The sequence below is a fragment of the Amphiprion ocellaris genome, chromosome 12 (genome assembly GCF_022539595.1).
Source record: "Amphiprion ocellaris isolate individual 3 ecotype Okinawa chromosome 12, ASM2253959v1, whole genome shotgun sequence".
NCBI classification, from domain to species: Eukaryota; Metazoa; Chordata; class Actinopteri; family Pomacentridae; genus Amphiprion; species Amphiprion ocellaris.
The window spans coordinates 9,425,585-9,438,877 of record NC_072777.1 but is presented as its reverse complement, the minus strand read 5'-3'; the positions used below and the strand labels follow the sequence as shown (position 1 = coordinate 9,438,877).

Below are 13,293 nucleotides of genomic sequence, written 5' to 3'. Positions count from 1 at the left end.
GTTGTTCTTCTGGTTGCCTCAGAACCTAAAGAATAGGATCAGCATCTTAGACCAAAGTCAGACCAAATGCTATGCCTAATGAGGTCAGTATGATGGTATTTCATGGCCACAGGTCTGCGGCTGAAGTGGACTTGAGCTCAGTTTCATCTTCTTTCTTTGACATATTTTACAGACAAAACTGACAGCTTTTTGTATGAATTTGTTTTCAAAGTTTGGAAACCAAGAATGTTCTTTCATCATCGTCATTATTATTTTATTAATGTTTACTGCAGCTGCTTGTCATTTGACGGAACTGACTGATGACATTCAGGCTCCATTTTTGTTTGTTCAGATTGGGTCTCTGTTTTTTGAAAATGAAAAGGTCATGTCAGTTAGGATTTCTGCTGGGGAAAAAGCATATCAATCTGAAACCTCAGAAACACTATAGCTTTTGTGCTTTAGAAATTAAACTGAACTGAAAGAGGAAGCATAGAGTTGACAGAGCTGCAAAAATCTGGAAGGTGCTGGTTCTTAAAGGAACAATTCATTTGTTCAATTTCTTTCTGAGAGAGATTTGAAAAATGTCAGAGACCAACTCAAGTTTCTGTCCAGCTGCTGAACTCAGTCAGCAGTTACATCATGGTGTGTAGATATTAGCTTAATGCTATCAATAGTTTACTCATGTTAGCGACACTGAGTTGGCACAGGGCCCAATTAACTAAAGCTACCGATATGTTGCGTAACGTTAGCTGGACATCAATATTATGCGAATATCTATTTAACTTGTAAAATCTATTATGAGTTATCTTAAGCTAATAACTTTTCTCTGGTAAGTCGCTGCCCTATTTTCCAAGATGACACTCCTCTGACTCTCTGACCTGGTGCCTGGGTGCTTGAAGCATCTTGGAAAAAAAAAAAAACAATGACCTTTACTAAAAAACTTATAATATATTCATTCAGCAGCGGCGCAATGAATGTAGAGGAAACCCTGGAGAGGAAATCAATGAATAGATGGAACTATTACTTGTTAACCTGCCAAACCTGCAATCTGACTGAATCACTCTTCACTGTAGAAGCTGCACAGAAATTGTGGGAAGATTAGTTCAGTGACAGTAAATAGTTGTCGCAATACCACAAAATGTGGTTTCCACCTGACAGGTTGACACTCATCTGGTAATCCCTCAGAAAGAACATGAAAAATATGTTGGACTGTTCCTTTAACAGACACCACGTTGGTCCAGAGACATCTGTATTCTAATAAGAACAAGCAGACGAACAACAAAAATCAGTCATTTATTCACACAGTGATTCGGTCACAGAGAACCTGTCAAACCTTAAAGAAACATTTACAACGTTTTTGAAAAATCTTGTGCTTGGTTCTGTTTAGGTGGAGCTGGATTTCACACTTCTCACTGTTTCCAGTCTTGTGCTAAGCTAGGCTAACCAGATGCCAGGCCTAACACTTTATTGGAAACTGATCCACCTGAAATATATGATCTTGGAGAACACAAAGAAGAGCAGGACCTATTAAATGCTGCACTGTCCATTTAAATCTGTGAGGTCTAACAGAAATATGACTCCTTCCTTAGGAGAGCAGGACTGTTGGAGATGTTGAGAAATGTTGGAATGCTCCTTTCAGAGAGTTTATTCTGTCATCTAAGTCTCATCCTGACCGCCACTCATCCTTTCAACTTGTCAGACAAGCTCCAGGTTTAAGTATCTCAGAGTCTCTCCATGTTGGATCTCAGTATCCAAATGTCTGTTTGATGGCCTGAAAGTAGAACCGGGTCCAGCCCTCCCTGGTGGAATCCTCCTCCCCTGCAGGGACTCCATGACACTCCATCTTCAGCTCTGTCTCATCTCCTCGGTCCTGCAACTCCAGACTGACAGTGGCGTAGTGCTCTGAAGGAGAGACCAGACAACTCAGACACTGCAGTGTCTCTGAAAGCAGCCGAGGGCAGCGGAAACGCTAAAAACACTCAAACACGTCACAGCATCATAACAGGAAGGCTCACCACTGGGCCATGTCTTGAACCGCCACCTCATTTCAATCCTCTGGTCTGGTACCTGCAGGGAGGAGCGACAGTTTAGTTACCATGATGACGTAAACCTCCTGACATCTGATTGGCTGTTGGCTGAGCAGCTGTGACCTCACCAGCTGTGTGAACTCTCCGCTGACACTTCCGTCCAGTAGTTGGAATTTCCCTCCACGCCGACCATCAACCACGGCCACAGAGCGCGTAAACACCTGCACGAACTGTAAATAGAGAGTTAACAGTACAGCTGCAATACTACTACAGTACTAAGGAGACAGAGAGGGCCTTCAGTACTTCTGCCTTATTACAGCATTATGCCACAAAGCATGGTACTACAAAACTGCAAGAACACTACAGTGATACTACTGCAGTACTATCTGCAGCAGTTATACTGTACTATTATACTGGACTATCCATACTTCTTGATGTGGTCTGCTGTTGGTTTGCAGAATCTGGAGTTGTGGCCTATATGATGGTTTGTACTGTGGTATGTGTGATTTTGTTTTGGCCTAGATTGAGTCTGGTTTCCATCATTGGCTGTGAGTTGTACTGAATGCGGTCTGGTTTTTGGTCAGTTTGAGGTCAATGTTTCTTGTGATGCAATCTGTCCTTGTTTGAGCCTAGTGTCAACTTGTTCTGTCTTATGTGGTCTGTGCTGATTTCAGCCTGGTGTGTTCTACTCTGTTTCAGTCTGTCCTGGTTTCAGCTTGGTCTTTCTGCACTGGGTACCTCCTGGTTGATGAAGGTCCTGTAGAGTTCATCAGCGGATGTCTGGAAAGTTTCCCTCAGGTTAAAGCTGCAGGTTGGAATATGAACACCTGTGGGACAAGGAGCAGGGCCAGGAGAGCTCTTAGGGCTGGGGCTTGAGGTGCACTTGGTGGTGGCGCTGATCTATAGGGGAGCATAGGGAGGTCAAAGGTCCTGTCCACTCAGTTTTAACAGGAGCTGGGTCAGAACCAGAGGTGGGTTCTACCTGGGTTTTGTTGGTCTTCACCTGGTTCTTCTTGGTGGTTTCAGGTGGAGGCTGCTTTGGTCCATCAGTAGTTGGAAGGATCATCCCCTGACTGAATTCTGTGAGGCCAGATGTCAAAGTTAGGACAGGGATCATTATACTCATTTCAGATTGGCTGGTCTTGATACACTCTAGACAGCAGACCTGATTTGAGTTGGCGGACATACTCGCCCAGAGCCCTGCGGACCTCCTTGATCCCAGCCCTTTTCATGAGGTCCAGGAGGGGCGTGCTGGGCTGGTCCTTACACAGAGAGACTGAGATCTGTGAGGGAACAGGATGATCGGTATGATCATCAAAACAGTCTTCAATAGGTTGATCCATGTGTGATCAGGAATCTGACTCACATCCAGATCGTCCTCGTCGTTCTCATCAGACAGGTTTGACACGTCAACAGTTCCTCTGTACTTCACTCCACTGCTGGCTGTACCTGCAGACAGGAAACTAGAAACAGTCAGCACCACAGAAGAAGACTAGAGCCACCTGCATGACACCAGTGCCCAGAAGGTAAATCAATTCACTAAGCAAGTATTGTTCAAACTGTCTCGGTCTCTGTGAAGACCAGTGCATAATAGATAGACTTTGGACTCAACAGCAGGCTGAGTCTTGGCTCATGTGGAGCTTAAAGAACCAACATGGGGCCCCATGGACCCACAGCCCCCATTGGAGTCCAGTGATATGGCAGAAGCTGGCCCTTCGACCCACCGACATGTTGTATGATAGACTGGATCTAGGGATGTGAAATGTCTCCTTTCTGGTGGAGAAGCAACTGGAGCTAGTGCAAGAGGTGGAGTTGTATGTTGGATGTATGGATGAATGAAGGATGGATGAATGAATGATGCATGAGTGGATGGATAGATGAGTGGCGGAATGACATGATAGATGGATGGATGGATGGATGGATGGATGGCTGGATGGATGCTGTGTATGTCAGTAGTGTGACATCACTGACCCAGCCAATTGGCCCTCAGCTGCCACTCGTAGAAGAAGAAGAGTTTTCCTTTGCGGTTGTTGATCGAAGCCTCTCCATCCAGTTTGTTGATGTCAGTCACCTGACAGACTCCCTCTGGTCCCTCCACCCGAACACTGAGGAGCAGCTGACGGAGGTGTTCTGAGGACCAGCTAGAGACATCACGCTCCGTCCTGATGGGAAGGAGAGAGAGAGAGGAGGGGGGAGAAAGTTTGATGTTTGAGCCACTCAGCTGTATTCACTTCTCCACCAGCTGTTACTGAACAGTGTAGCCACGCCCACCTCTGACATCACAGATTTTAAAAATATCTGTACATGTGCTGAACCAGCTGCTGGGTCATATAACACACACACACGCACGCACGCACGCACACACACACACACACACACACACACACACACACACACACACACACACACACACACACACACACACACACACACACACACACACACACACACACTCACATGAATAACTTGTCCCAAAATATCACACATAGATCCTCCAGAATGATCTGGAGGATACTTCTTCTTCTGTTAGACTTCAGCAGACTCTGATCAATCAGAACATTAATAACACAAATACTAAACTTCAGGGAGTTTGGACATTGTTGTTACCATGCGAACAAGCCCGGTAACAGCTACCTGCAGACCTGTGAAAAGCTACACCTCCCACATGTCATATTATTGAGGATTTCAGTTTAAACACACACTGTTCAGAGGTGACACAGTAAAGAGTAGTAGGTCAGGTCAGTGCGGTAAAAACATGTTTTTAAAAACTTTCTGATAAACATCAATGTGTTACATGATCTACAGGAAAGTGCAGTTCTTCTGTCATGTCTGAAATCAGTTCAGAGGCAATGTAAGAGAACATCCAGAGAATCTGCAGGTTCTATGACAACAACATAATAATTAATAATTAAGTTTCATTCTGGATTATTAAGTTTTCAATAATAATAATAATAATAATAATAATAATAATAATAATAAACAGACCAGTGCCAGTTGTTGACGTTGGTGGCATCAGCTCTCTCCTCTACAATCCATCGAGGATCTCCTTCACCCCATTTAGCCATCGCTGATTACTGATCGCTGTTTACTGATTACTGATTAACACAGGCTGAAGTTTAGTATGTTGTGCTGCAGTAATACAGGTTAACTTAGAGGAACTCCTGCTGTATTAAACTCACTGTGAGTCTCCTGAAAGTCTGAGTGAATCTCCTCCACTGACAGCAGCTGAAATATGAACCATCCACCTCCTCTGAAGACTTTCAAAGTAAAACAGCACACACGCAGGAGGCAGGACATCAATAAAATGGCAAGAATCTGAGAAATATCTGCTTGTTCATTGTGTTTCTGCCCTGATCATCTATGCAGTCTGATCTAATCTATGCCAGCAATCAAAACAGCAAAAACTGAATCATAACCATAGAATTTATAGACAAAGTCTGTGTGTCGACAATAGCACTCTATTAAACTTTTTTTTTCTTTCTGATCTAACTTTGTAATTGCATCCGGACTCGCAGATGTCTCCTGACACTCTCACTGGGTTCCAGTTCTCAAGCTGGGAAAGAGCAGTATCAAAACAACAACAACAACAACAACAACAACACATTAGAGTGCATAATTATAAATATTATCATGTATTTTTTCAACAAATTATTTGCAAATAAACTTTAACAGAAACAGAAAAAACAACTAGAACTGTTTTTCAACCTGCATGTGTTTGCCTTTTGTAAATGTAATAACAGAATTCTCTGTGAGCAGCTCCTGTTTGCAGAGTATCGTGGATGCATAGACAACAGTCACTGGTTCAGTGTGATACTTATGAAAATCTCAAAAACGTGTGGATTTTCAGGCAGGTTCTTAACAGTCTTTTTCTTTGGTTTCTAAATGGATTTATAAAGGTTTTTCATGACGGACATCTAATATAATGATATCTACATGAAGTTGAAGTCACACCGAATTTAAACAGATGTGTTTCATGTCTGTATGTTCAGATCTGACCGAGTTTTGACTCATTAAAACTGTTTCCCTGCTGCTTTCAGAAACCTGCTTTGAGGTTGAAATCCATTCACAGCCCGCAGTACATGTTCACTACAACTCCCAGCAGCCACCGCGCAGTCACAAGCTTCCGTAGAGAGGAGGAAGGACAAGAGCTGCAGCAGGGGAAGGTAAACCCAGCTGATTGATTCTGATCAATTATCAATTTTAAACTCAGCGGTTAGTGACTGCTGTTGTTCCAGATTACAGGCTGAGTGGTGACGTCAATGTTCCCGCCGTTTGTGAGAGTGAAATTAAGAGTCAAAAACGGGCGTTTCTGTTAGCATGCTAGCATGCTAATCAGCAAAACAACACAGTGTAGCTACACACCAACAGTTCATCGTTATCAGAAGGAGATACAACGACAGGACGTTTATCACTTTAATAATGTACAATTAAATCTGTGTTTTAGAATTAGAAGCTAACAATTAACTGCGTGCTGTAGCCTGTTGAAGCTAACAGCTGCTGAGTCTCTACACTGACATTTCCTTCATGTCACTGCTGACTGTTCTTGTGCTGTCAGTATGAATAAAGTTAGTTCACACGTGTTTAACTCTGTTTGTCTAGATGACGAAGAGTAAGGCTGATGAGGAAGACTACTGGAACAGCTCCAAGTTCAAAGCGTTCACCTTTGATGATGAAGATGATGAGTTAATCAGGGTAAGACCTGATCCCAGACACTCACCTGGACCCACTGAACTGAACACTGAGTGACGTTCAGGTGCATCAGTAACACTGAGTGACGTTCCGGTGTGATGTTCAGGTATAACCGGTGGCTTCTCTCTGCGTTGTGAATTCAGCCGACACATAGATCTTGTTCAAGGCGATCTCCATTTACTCTCTCTTTACAGTAGACAAACACACATGCACACACACACACACACACACACACACACACACACACACACACACACACACACACACACACACACACGTACGTCTGTCTTACAAACTTGAGCTCCTCTCTTTCTGAACACAAAACAAAAAGACACGTAAGGCAGGAAACATTCAGAGGACATATACCAGACGTACAGTGCAAGATGGAACACATACCTTTCCAGTAGACAAAAAAACACAAGCACGTCCGTCTTACAAACTTAGCCTCCTACAGAAATCAAACAATGCACATACCAGAATTGGAACGTGAACTCATAAGCTTGAATTACATGACATTAACACACACAAATCACAACTGCACAATCTCGCTTACCTCTCTTTCTGAACTCATAACAAAAGGGGAGAGGTAAGGTGGGAAAAACACATTTATAGGGCGCCGTGGAGCGGCCAAAAGTGCACGTAGGGGTACAGGAGCCCCCAGCAAAGGTTCCGCACAACCACTGGGAGGCAGACCAAACTTTGTGTAGATATAACAATACTGACCCTGTGACAGATGTGCATCAGTAACACTGAGTGACGTTCAGGTGTGACATTCAGTAGCATTAGTAACAATGAATGACGCTGAAGTGTGTCAGTAACACTGGGTGACGTTTTGGTGTGTCAGTGGCATCATGTGACGTTCAGATGTTGATGCCTGTGTCAGTTAAAAGAGTCGAGGCAGGCAGTGAACAGCATTCAGCGGCTGGTGGAGGAAGACGATGACGAAGATGATGTGGAGAAGGTCAGCTGGAGCGGAGAGCCAGTCGGCAGTAAGACGCCTTTACTGTGCTTATCATTTACACCGGTGGAGAATTCTGGGCTGTGATTGGTTGCAGGATGGTGCCTGTTCTGAAAGCTGCCATACTTGTGTTCTCAGGTATCTCCTGGTCTGTCAAAGAAACAGCAGCGTCCAATCAGAGGACAGACAGAGAGCCCGCCTTCCCCAAAATCCCCACAGACACGCCGTCGCTCAGCAAGAGCCAATCAGGATACTCCCTGAGCTCTCTGTTCAAGGGTGAGACAGGTGGAAGTCACACGACTCAGACTGGATGAGAAGCCTGATTGTGTGACTGAAGTTTTATTGTGATTCTCTGCAGGGAAAACTAAAGGAGGAAACTTCCAGAGCTTCACTGACAGTGAGTGTCATGACAGAGTGAGAGTGAATGAATGAATGAATGACGCTTACCCTCAAGACTGACTCATGTCTTTGTGTTTTAGCGCTTAGCGACTCGTCCATCAGACTATATGCTCCTGAGCTCCGAAAACCCAAATCTGAATACAAGGTAACAGCAGGACTGGTAGTCAGATTACAGTATATAATCTGATTACAGTCTGTCATCTGATGCTGATTATCTGTCTTTTTATTATTTTCTGGTGTTTTAATAATGATGTCTTTGTCTTGTGATGTCAGGATTATGTCAGTGATTGGTCGCCTGAGGAGACGATTCAAAGACTTCAGCAAGGAAAGGTAACACACCTGTGTGCTTGTAGTACTTCAGGTCATGTCTCTGCAGTACTGTGCAGTATTTCACCGCAGTATGTTGTGTATTTGTGTTCCAGACAGCACCTCTGGAGAAGTTCCGGTCTCTGCAGGACAAACTCCTGCTGCTGGATTTTGCTGTCAGCGCTCACGATGGAAACGTCATCACTGCTGTAACTTTATTTACAATGTGAATCATAGCATGAATGTATAAACTTTATTAACAACTCGATGAACAACAACTGAGCACAGTGTTTGTTTTTCAGGTTTTAATTTATTTAAAGAGGACTCTAAGTAAAGGTGAGTTTCCTGCCCTGATCCTGAACTATTAGACCTGATCTTTGACTGTTAGATCCGAACCTGGACTATTAGACCTGATCCTGGACTGTCACACCTGATCTTGGACTATTAGACCTGATCTTGGACTATTAGACTAGATCTTTGACTGTTAGATCTGAACCTGGACTATTCGACCTGATTTTGGACTATTAGACTTGATCCTGGACTGTTAGATCCTGGACTATTGGACTGGATCCTGGACTATTAAGTCTGATCCTGAACTATCTATGTTCTGGTGTCCGACTGTTCATGTGTTTTGCTCCTCAGAGGTTTTGTTTCGGGAGCTTGAGTCCAGACAAACGGCTCTGAGACATTTCATCCACTACCTGACTGAGACCAAAGACCAGAGGCTGCTGCTGGAGCTGCTCAGGTTTGCTCACACCTGTTTACCTGTTACACCTGTTTACCTGTTACACCTGTTTACCTGTTACACCTGTTTACCTGCTACACTTGTTCACCTGCTACACCTGTATGTGGTTTAGGTCACATCAGAATCACAGTTCATCTGGTGTGTTTACATTTGTTTTCTTCTTCTGTCCCTCAGAGCTCTGGGCAGGACGGAGGACGTAGCGGTATGTAGTACACAGTAGTAGTACACTGTGAACACAGTAGTACTGCTCACTAATTGTACACATGAAGACCAACAGGATACTGATGTAAATTTCTGTCTGTTTCCATGGTGACAGCTGCTTCAGTATAAAGAACACCTGAGCATTGCAGATGAAAACAAGAGGCGGGACTTCCTGAAGAGCTGCCTCAGGTGAGTGACACCTGCAGAACACTAGACTGATCTGCAGTTAGATTATAGATAGATAGATAGATAGATAGATAGATAGATAGATAGATAGATAGATAGATAGATAGATAGATAGATAGATAGATAGATAGATAGATAGATAGATAGATAGATAGATAGATAGATAGATAGATAGATAGATAGATAGATAGATAGATACTTTATTAATCCCGAGGAGAATCTGGTTACAGTTAGACTGTAGCTTACAGTTTATTGGTGATTCACTCCTACTTGTTTACTGTTGATTTTTATTTTTTTACTGCGAGCTGTTTATAATTAGTTGAATTTTTTTTTTTTTTTTTCAGCCTTCCGTTTTCTGCAGAGGACTCTGCTCATGTTCAGGACCACTACACGCTGCTGGAGAGACAGATCATCATCGAGGTCAGAAACTGGTTCATTTCAAATGTATCTTCCTTTAACCAGCTTTAGTTTCATTCTTTACTAAAGTCCTATCATTTTGTCAATTAATTAATCAAACCCCAGTTCTGCAATTTGAACAGTCTTTGATTTAATGATCCACTTACTTGTTAGTGGTGATTTATCTGTTGGCTGTTTTACTATAAATAAATCTGTGGCTTGGTTTCAAAAATATCACAAAATGGTGAAACATGCCAAACTTCCATGAGCCTATGCAGAAATTTATTTTAATTTTTGTTTTGTCCAAATAACATCTAAAAGATGTATCAGCTTACTTATCAGAGTTGCTCATTTTCCATCTTGACTTAGACAATTTTCTGTGATCTCAGTTAAACCCACCTTCAGGCTCGGTTTATCCCAGTTTAATCTCAGTTTTCCTTCTGTGCTGTTGCTAGGCGACTGATCGGCAGGCTGAGCGTGGAGGGAAGGTCGAAATTTTCCAGAAGTTTCCCAGAAGAGCTTCAATCCTCAACATGCCGCTGATCACAACACTGTACTACTGCTGCTTCTACCACTACAGTGAGCCGGAGGTCAGATGAAGCAAGATGGACTGATTAAAGCTTTATTATAGTAGATTTTTTTTTAAACTAGCTTTGTTGAATCAGATTAGTTAAACCAGAATAGTTAAAACAGCTTTGTTAAACCAGATTAGTTAAAACAGCTTTGTTAAACCAGATTAGTTAAAACAGCTTTGATAAACCAGATGAGTTAAACCAGCTTTGATAAACCAGATGAGTTAAACCAGTTTTGGTCAACCAGATTAGGCAAACCAGACTGATTAATCCAGTATTTGGTGTTTGTTTGCAGGGAACCTACAGCAGTCCATTGAACATCCGTCAGGCTTTCAAGGTGAGAGCTGACATGTTACATTTGATCCCGTTGAATGTTGAACTCTGGACCTCAGGGTCACTAACGGCCTCTGACCTCAGATCTCGGAGAAACAGTACTTTGTGACGGCGCTGGCAGCGAGGGCGAAGCTGAAGGCGTGGTTGGACGTAGACGCTCTGTTCACCAGCAGGAACTGGCTCGGCTTCACCAGGAAGAAATCTCCACTGAGCTTCCAGCGAGTTGTTGACGTCCTGCAGAAAAACTCCGCCCCCACACAGGTGAGGACGCGGAGCCAAGCAGCAACATTTGTTATTAGTGGAGTGTTGATTATTGACTACTGACAGGTATGTTATTGATTATCAATAACCTTCAGGTGCTGCAGGACTACGTTGGGCTTGTCGAAGACCCGGACATGAGGATCAGTTTAGCTCAGAAACATAAATGTCACGACATCGTCATCAACGTGAGTCTAGTGAAGCTGCTGATGTTAATTTGTTAATCAGTCAAAATTGTGCTCTTTGTGATGTCATGATGATGCCGTGTCTCTGGGCCTATCAGACCTACCGGGACATGAAAGACCGGCAGCAGTTGCTAGGATACCGGGGGAAGGTGGGGCGAGGCTCGGCGGAGGAGAGGAAGATTGACGAGCTGCTCAACAACCAGGTGAGGAGTAGGAGGAGGAGCATCTTCATCAGCCGCGTCATGTGACCCAACTAAGCTGTGTTTCTTCTTCTCTTTTAGCAAATCCGCTGGAAAAACTGACAACAGCATGCAGTCTCAGAGACTTTTGTTTGGAGTTTTACCGTGTGAGATGAACATGAGGACAACAGGAGAGTCCAGTCGGCTCACATCTGCTTCGATCTCTTTGGTCGCTGAGAGGAGCGCTTCATGCAACTCCTCCCGCAGAGCACAGGGTGGGTGGAGCTTATTTTTCCACCGAGCCATTGCCGTGGGTTCATTGTGTTCTTGCTGAGTCATCGCTTTAATATTCCCTAAATATTGTTTCTGCGAACATGAACAATTAAAAGAATCATCAGGATATTGACCTCCGTCCAGGCAGCAGTAATGGAAGCACGCCTCCTTGGTGGAGGAAGAAAGGAGCCATTCTACAGCTGGAGTTGCATTTCAAGTCTATTGACGTTTTCTTCAAAACTGCAACATCGCATGACGCATGAAGAAAAAAAACATGTTCTGATATCACACATTCTCTGCACCCTGCGTTTCATTTAGTTTGAAATTTGGCATCAGGTTCCTAAAGTGACAGCGACAGCCATGTCCACGTTTTCAGTTGAGAGATTTTCTGTGGCAAAACAAATGATTAAATAGCATTAACTCTCTGAACTGTAAGCAGTTTCTGAGCATTTTTTTAACCTCCTGTCACATTTCTACTCACTGTGGGCTCATTTTTCACAGCAATGTAAAGTCCTGCACCTCTATGGAAACAGAACAACCGTGACTAGAAGTAATGAGAACTCAAGCTGTCTTTTGTGCAGGATAACAGTTATAATACCACATATAATAAAAAAATTCAAAGTTGGAATTCTTTCATTATTTTCCAAAAACTGAGAAGAACTAAAATCGACATGTAAAACATTTTCCTAAGTGTCTACAGGTGTTCCAAAATTGAGAAAAAGTGACTTTTCATACTATAGATATATTTTTTTACTCATATTTTTAATTTGTCTCCATACTTGCCTCTTCTCTGCTCTGGGTAAATAAATCCTGCAGCTCAGCCAAAAACTCTGTGAATGTTTGTCACAGCTGGGTCAATGAGTATGGAATCATAGGAGCGCCATAATAAAAGATAAATCTGTAAAAACAAAAAATAAGGAAATAAATGTGTAAATATAAAGAATAACAAATGAATAAATCTGTTTAAAAATAAGGAAATGTGTAAATATAAAGAGGAATGAATAAATAAAAAATAAACTTGTTAAAAATATGGAAATAAATGTGTAAATAGAAAGAGGAATAAATAAAAAAAAATTTACTGAAAAATATGGAGACATAATGGTAAATTTTGTCGTTGCTTTTCCCCTTTCCCTTTGTTTTTCCCGTTCTTTGTTTTTTCCAGTATTGACTACTCACCCTGGACAGAAAGCCCCGCCCAAAGTCATTTAATTGACAGCTCAGTCCATCAAGTAAAAGCAAAGGCATAAAGGAAAAACAGAAGGAAGAAAACAAAGGGAAAAGCAAAGACAAAATTTATCTCTATATTTCCTTATTTTAATTTATATTTCTTTGTTTATTCCTCTTTATAAGTGCACATTTATTTCCTTGTTTTTAAGACTTATTTTTTTATTCTTTTATTTGTTGCTCTTTATATTTACACATTTCCTTTTTTTAAAAAGAGATTTATTTTTTATTATGGCACTCCTGGGATTCCATAAATGAGGGCCTCTTGGTTGTGTGGAGGAGTGCAGAATATTTAGGTTTTTACAGAATCCTGTTAGTGCACAAGGTTAATGTTTGGCACATTTTTATGAGGCCTGCTGAAAAAAGTGATTTTGATGAAATAC

At 42.3% G+C, this 13,293-nt stretch overlaps 2 protein-coding genes across 3 annotated transcripts; one reads left to right on the top strand and one right to left on the bottom strand.

Annotated features, from left to right (window-relative positions):
- Positions 1 to 1,253: 1,253 nt before the first annotated feature.
- On the bottom strand, positions 1,254 to 5,216 carry LOC111574974 (activator of 90 kDa heat shock protein ATPase homolog 1-like). 2 transcript variants are annotated; one of them, XM_035952654.2, is made up of 9 exons: positions 4,992 to 5,216; positions 3,978 to 4,168; positions 3,373 to 3,455; positions 3,172 to 3,289; positions 2,989 to 3,086; positions 2,745 to 2,906; positions 2,135 to 2,236; positions 1,995 to 2,046; positions 1,254 to 1,881 (listed from the first exon to the last, which is right to left on the bottom strand). In XM_035952654.2, exons 1-9 carry the CDS (start codon positions 5,069 to 5,071, stop codon positions 1,724 to 1,726), a joined length of 1,044 nt encoding a protein of 347 aa, XP_035808547.2. In that variant the 5' UTR covers positions 5,072 to 5,216; the 3' UTR covers positions 1,254 to 1,723. The 2 variants fall into 2 exon arrangements, with proteins under 2 accessions (XP_035808547.2, XP_035808548.2); XM_035952655.2 differs by having other exon boundaries at positions 3,010 to 3,086.
- Positions 5,217 to 6,105: 889 nt separating this feature from the next.
- Positions 6,106 to 12,774, top strand: vipas39 (VPS33B interacting protein, apical-basolateral polarity regulator, spe-39 homolog). The gene is made up of 19 exons (XM_023279825.3): positions 6,106 to 6,169; positions 6,606 to 6,698; positions 7,579 to 7,684; positions 7,792 to 7,929; positions 8,012 to 8,050; positions 8,133 to 8,197; positions 8,326 to 8,382; positions 8,475 to 8,567; positions 8,661 to 8,694; positions 9,001 to 9,103; positions 9,278 to 9,305; positions 9,420 to 9,493; positions 9,835 to 9,910; positions 10,342 to 10,476; positions 10,754 to 10,795; positions 10,876 to 11,052; positions 11,148 to 11,237; positions 11,333 to 11,437; positions 11,516 to 12,774. The coding sequence occupies exons 2-19, from the start codon at positions 6,606 to 6,608 to the stop codon at positions 11,534 to 11,536; spliced, it is 1,476 nt and encodes a 491-aa protein (XP_023135593.2). The 5' UTR covers positions 6,106 to 6,169; the 3' UTR covers positions 11,537 to 12,774.
- The last annotated feature ends 519 nt before the right edge of the window (positions 12,775 to 13,293 follow it).

Excerpts from the sequence above, each read along its gene's own strand:
- vipas39 (XM_023279825.3), top strand. The coding sequence starts at position 6,606 with ATGACGAAGAGTAAGGCTGATGAGGAAGACTACTGGAACAGCTCCAAG. Across the intron at positions 7,685-7,791 it reads GAGCGGAGAGCCAGTCGGCA|GTATCTCCTGGTCTGTCAAA; the intron begins GTAAGACGCCTT and ends TTGTGTTCTCAG. Across the intron at positions 8,695-9,000 it reads AAAGAGGACTCTAAGTAAAG|AGGTTTTGTTTCGGGAGCTT; the intron begins GTGAGTTTCCTG and ends TTTGCTCCTCAG.
- LOC111574974 (XM_035952654.2), bottom strand. The coding sequence starts at position 5,071 with ATGGCTAAATGGGGTGAAGGAGATCCTCGATGGATTGTAGAGGAGAGA. Across the intron at positions 4,169-4,991 it reads AACGTCAACAACTGGCACTG|GACGGAGCGTGATGTCTCTA; the intron begins GTCTGTTTATTA and ends CCTTCCCATCAG. Across the intron at positions 1,882-1,994 it reads GTTCAAGACATGGCCCAGTG|AGCACTACGCCACTGTCAGT; the intron begins GTGAGCCTTCCT and ends TCTCTCCTTCAG.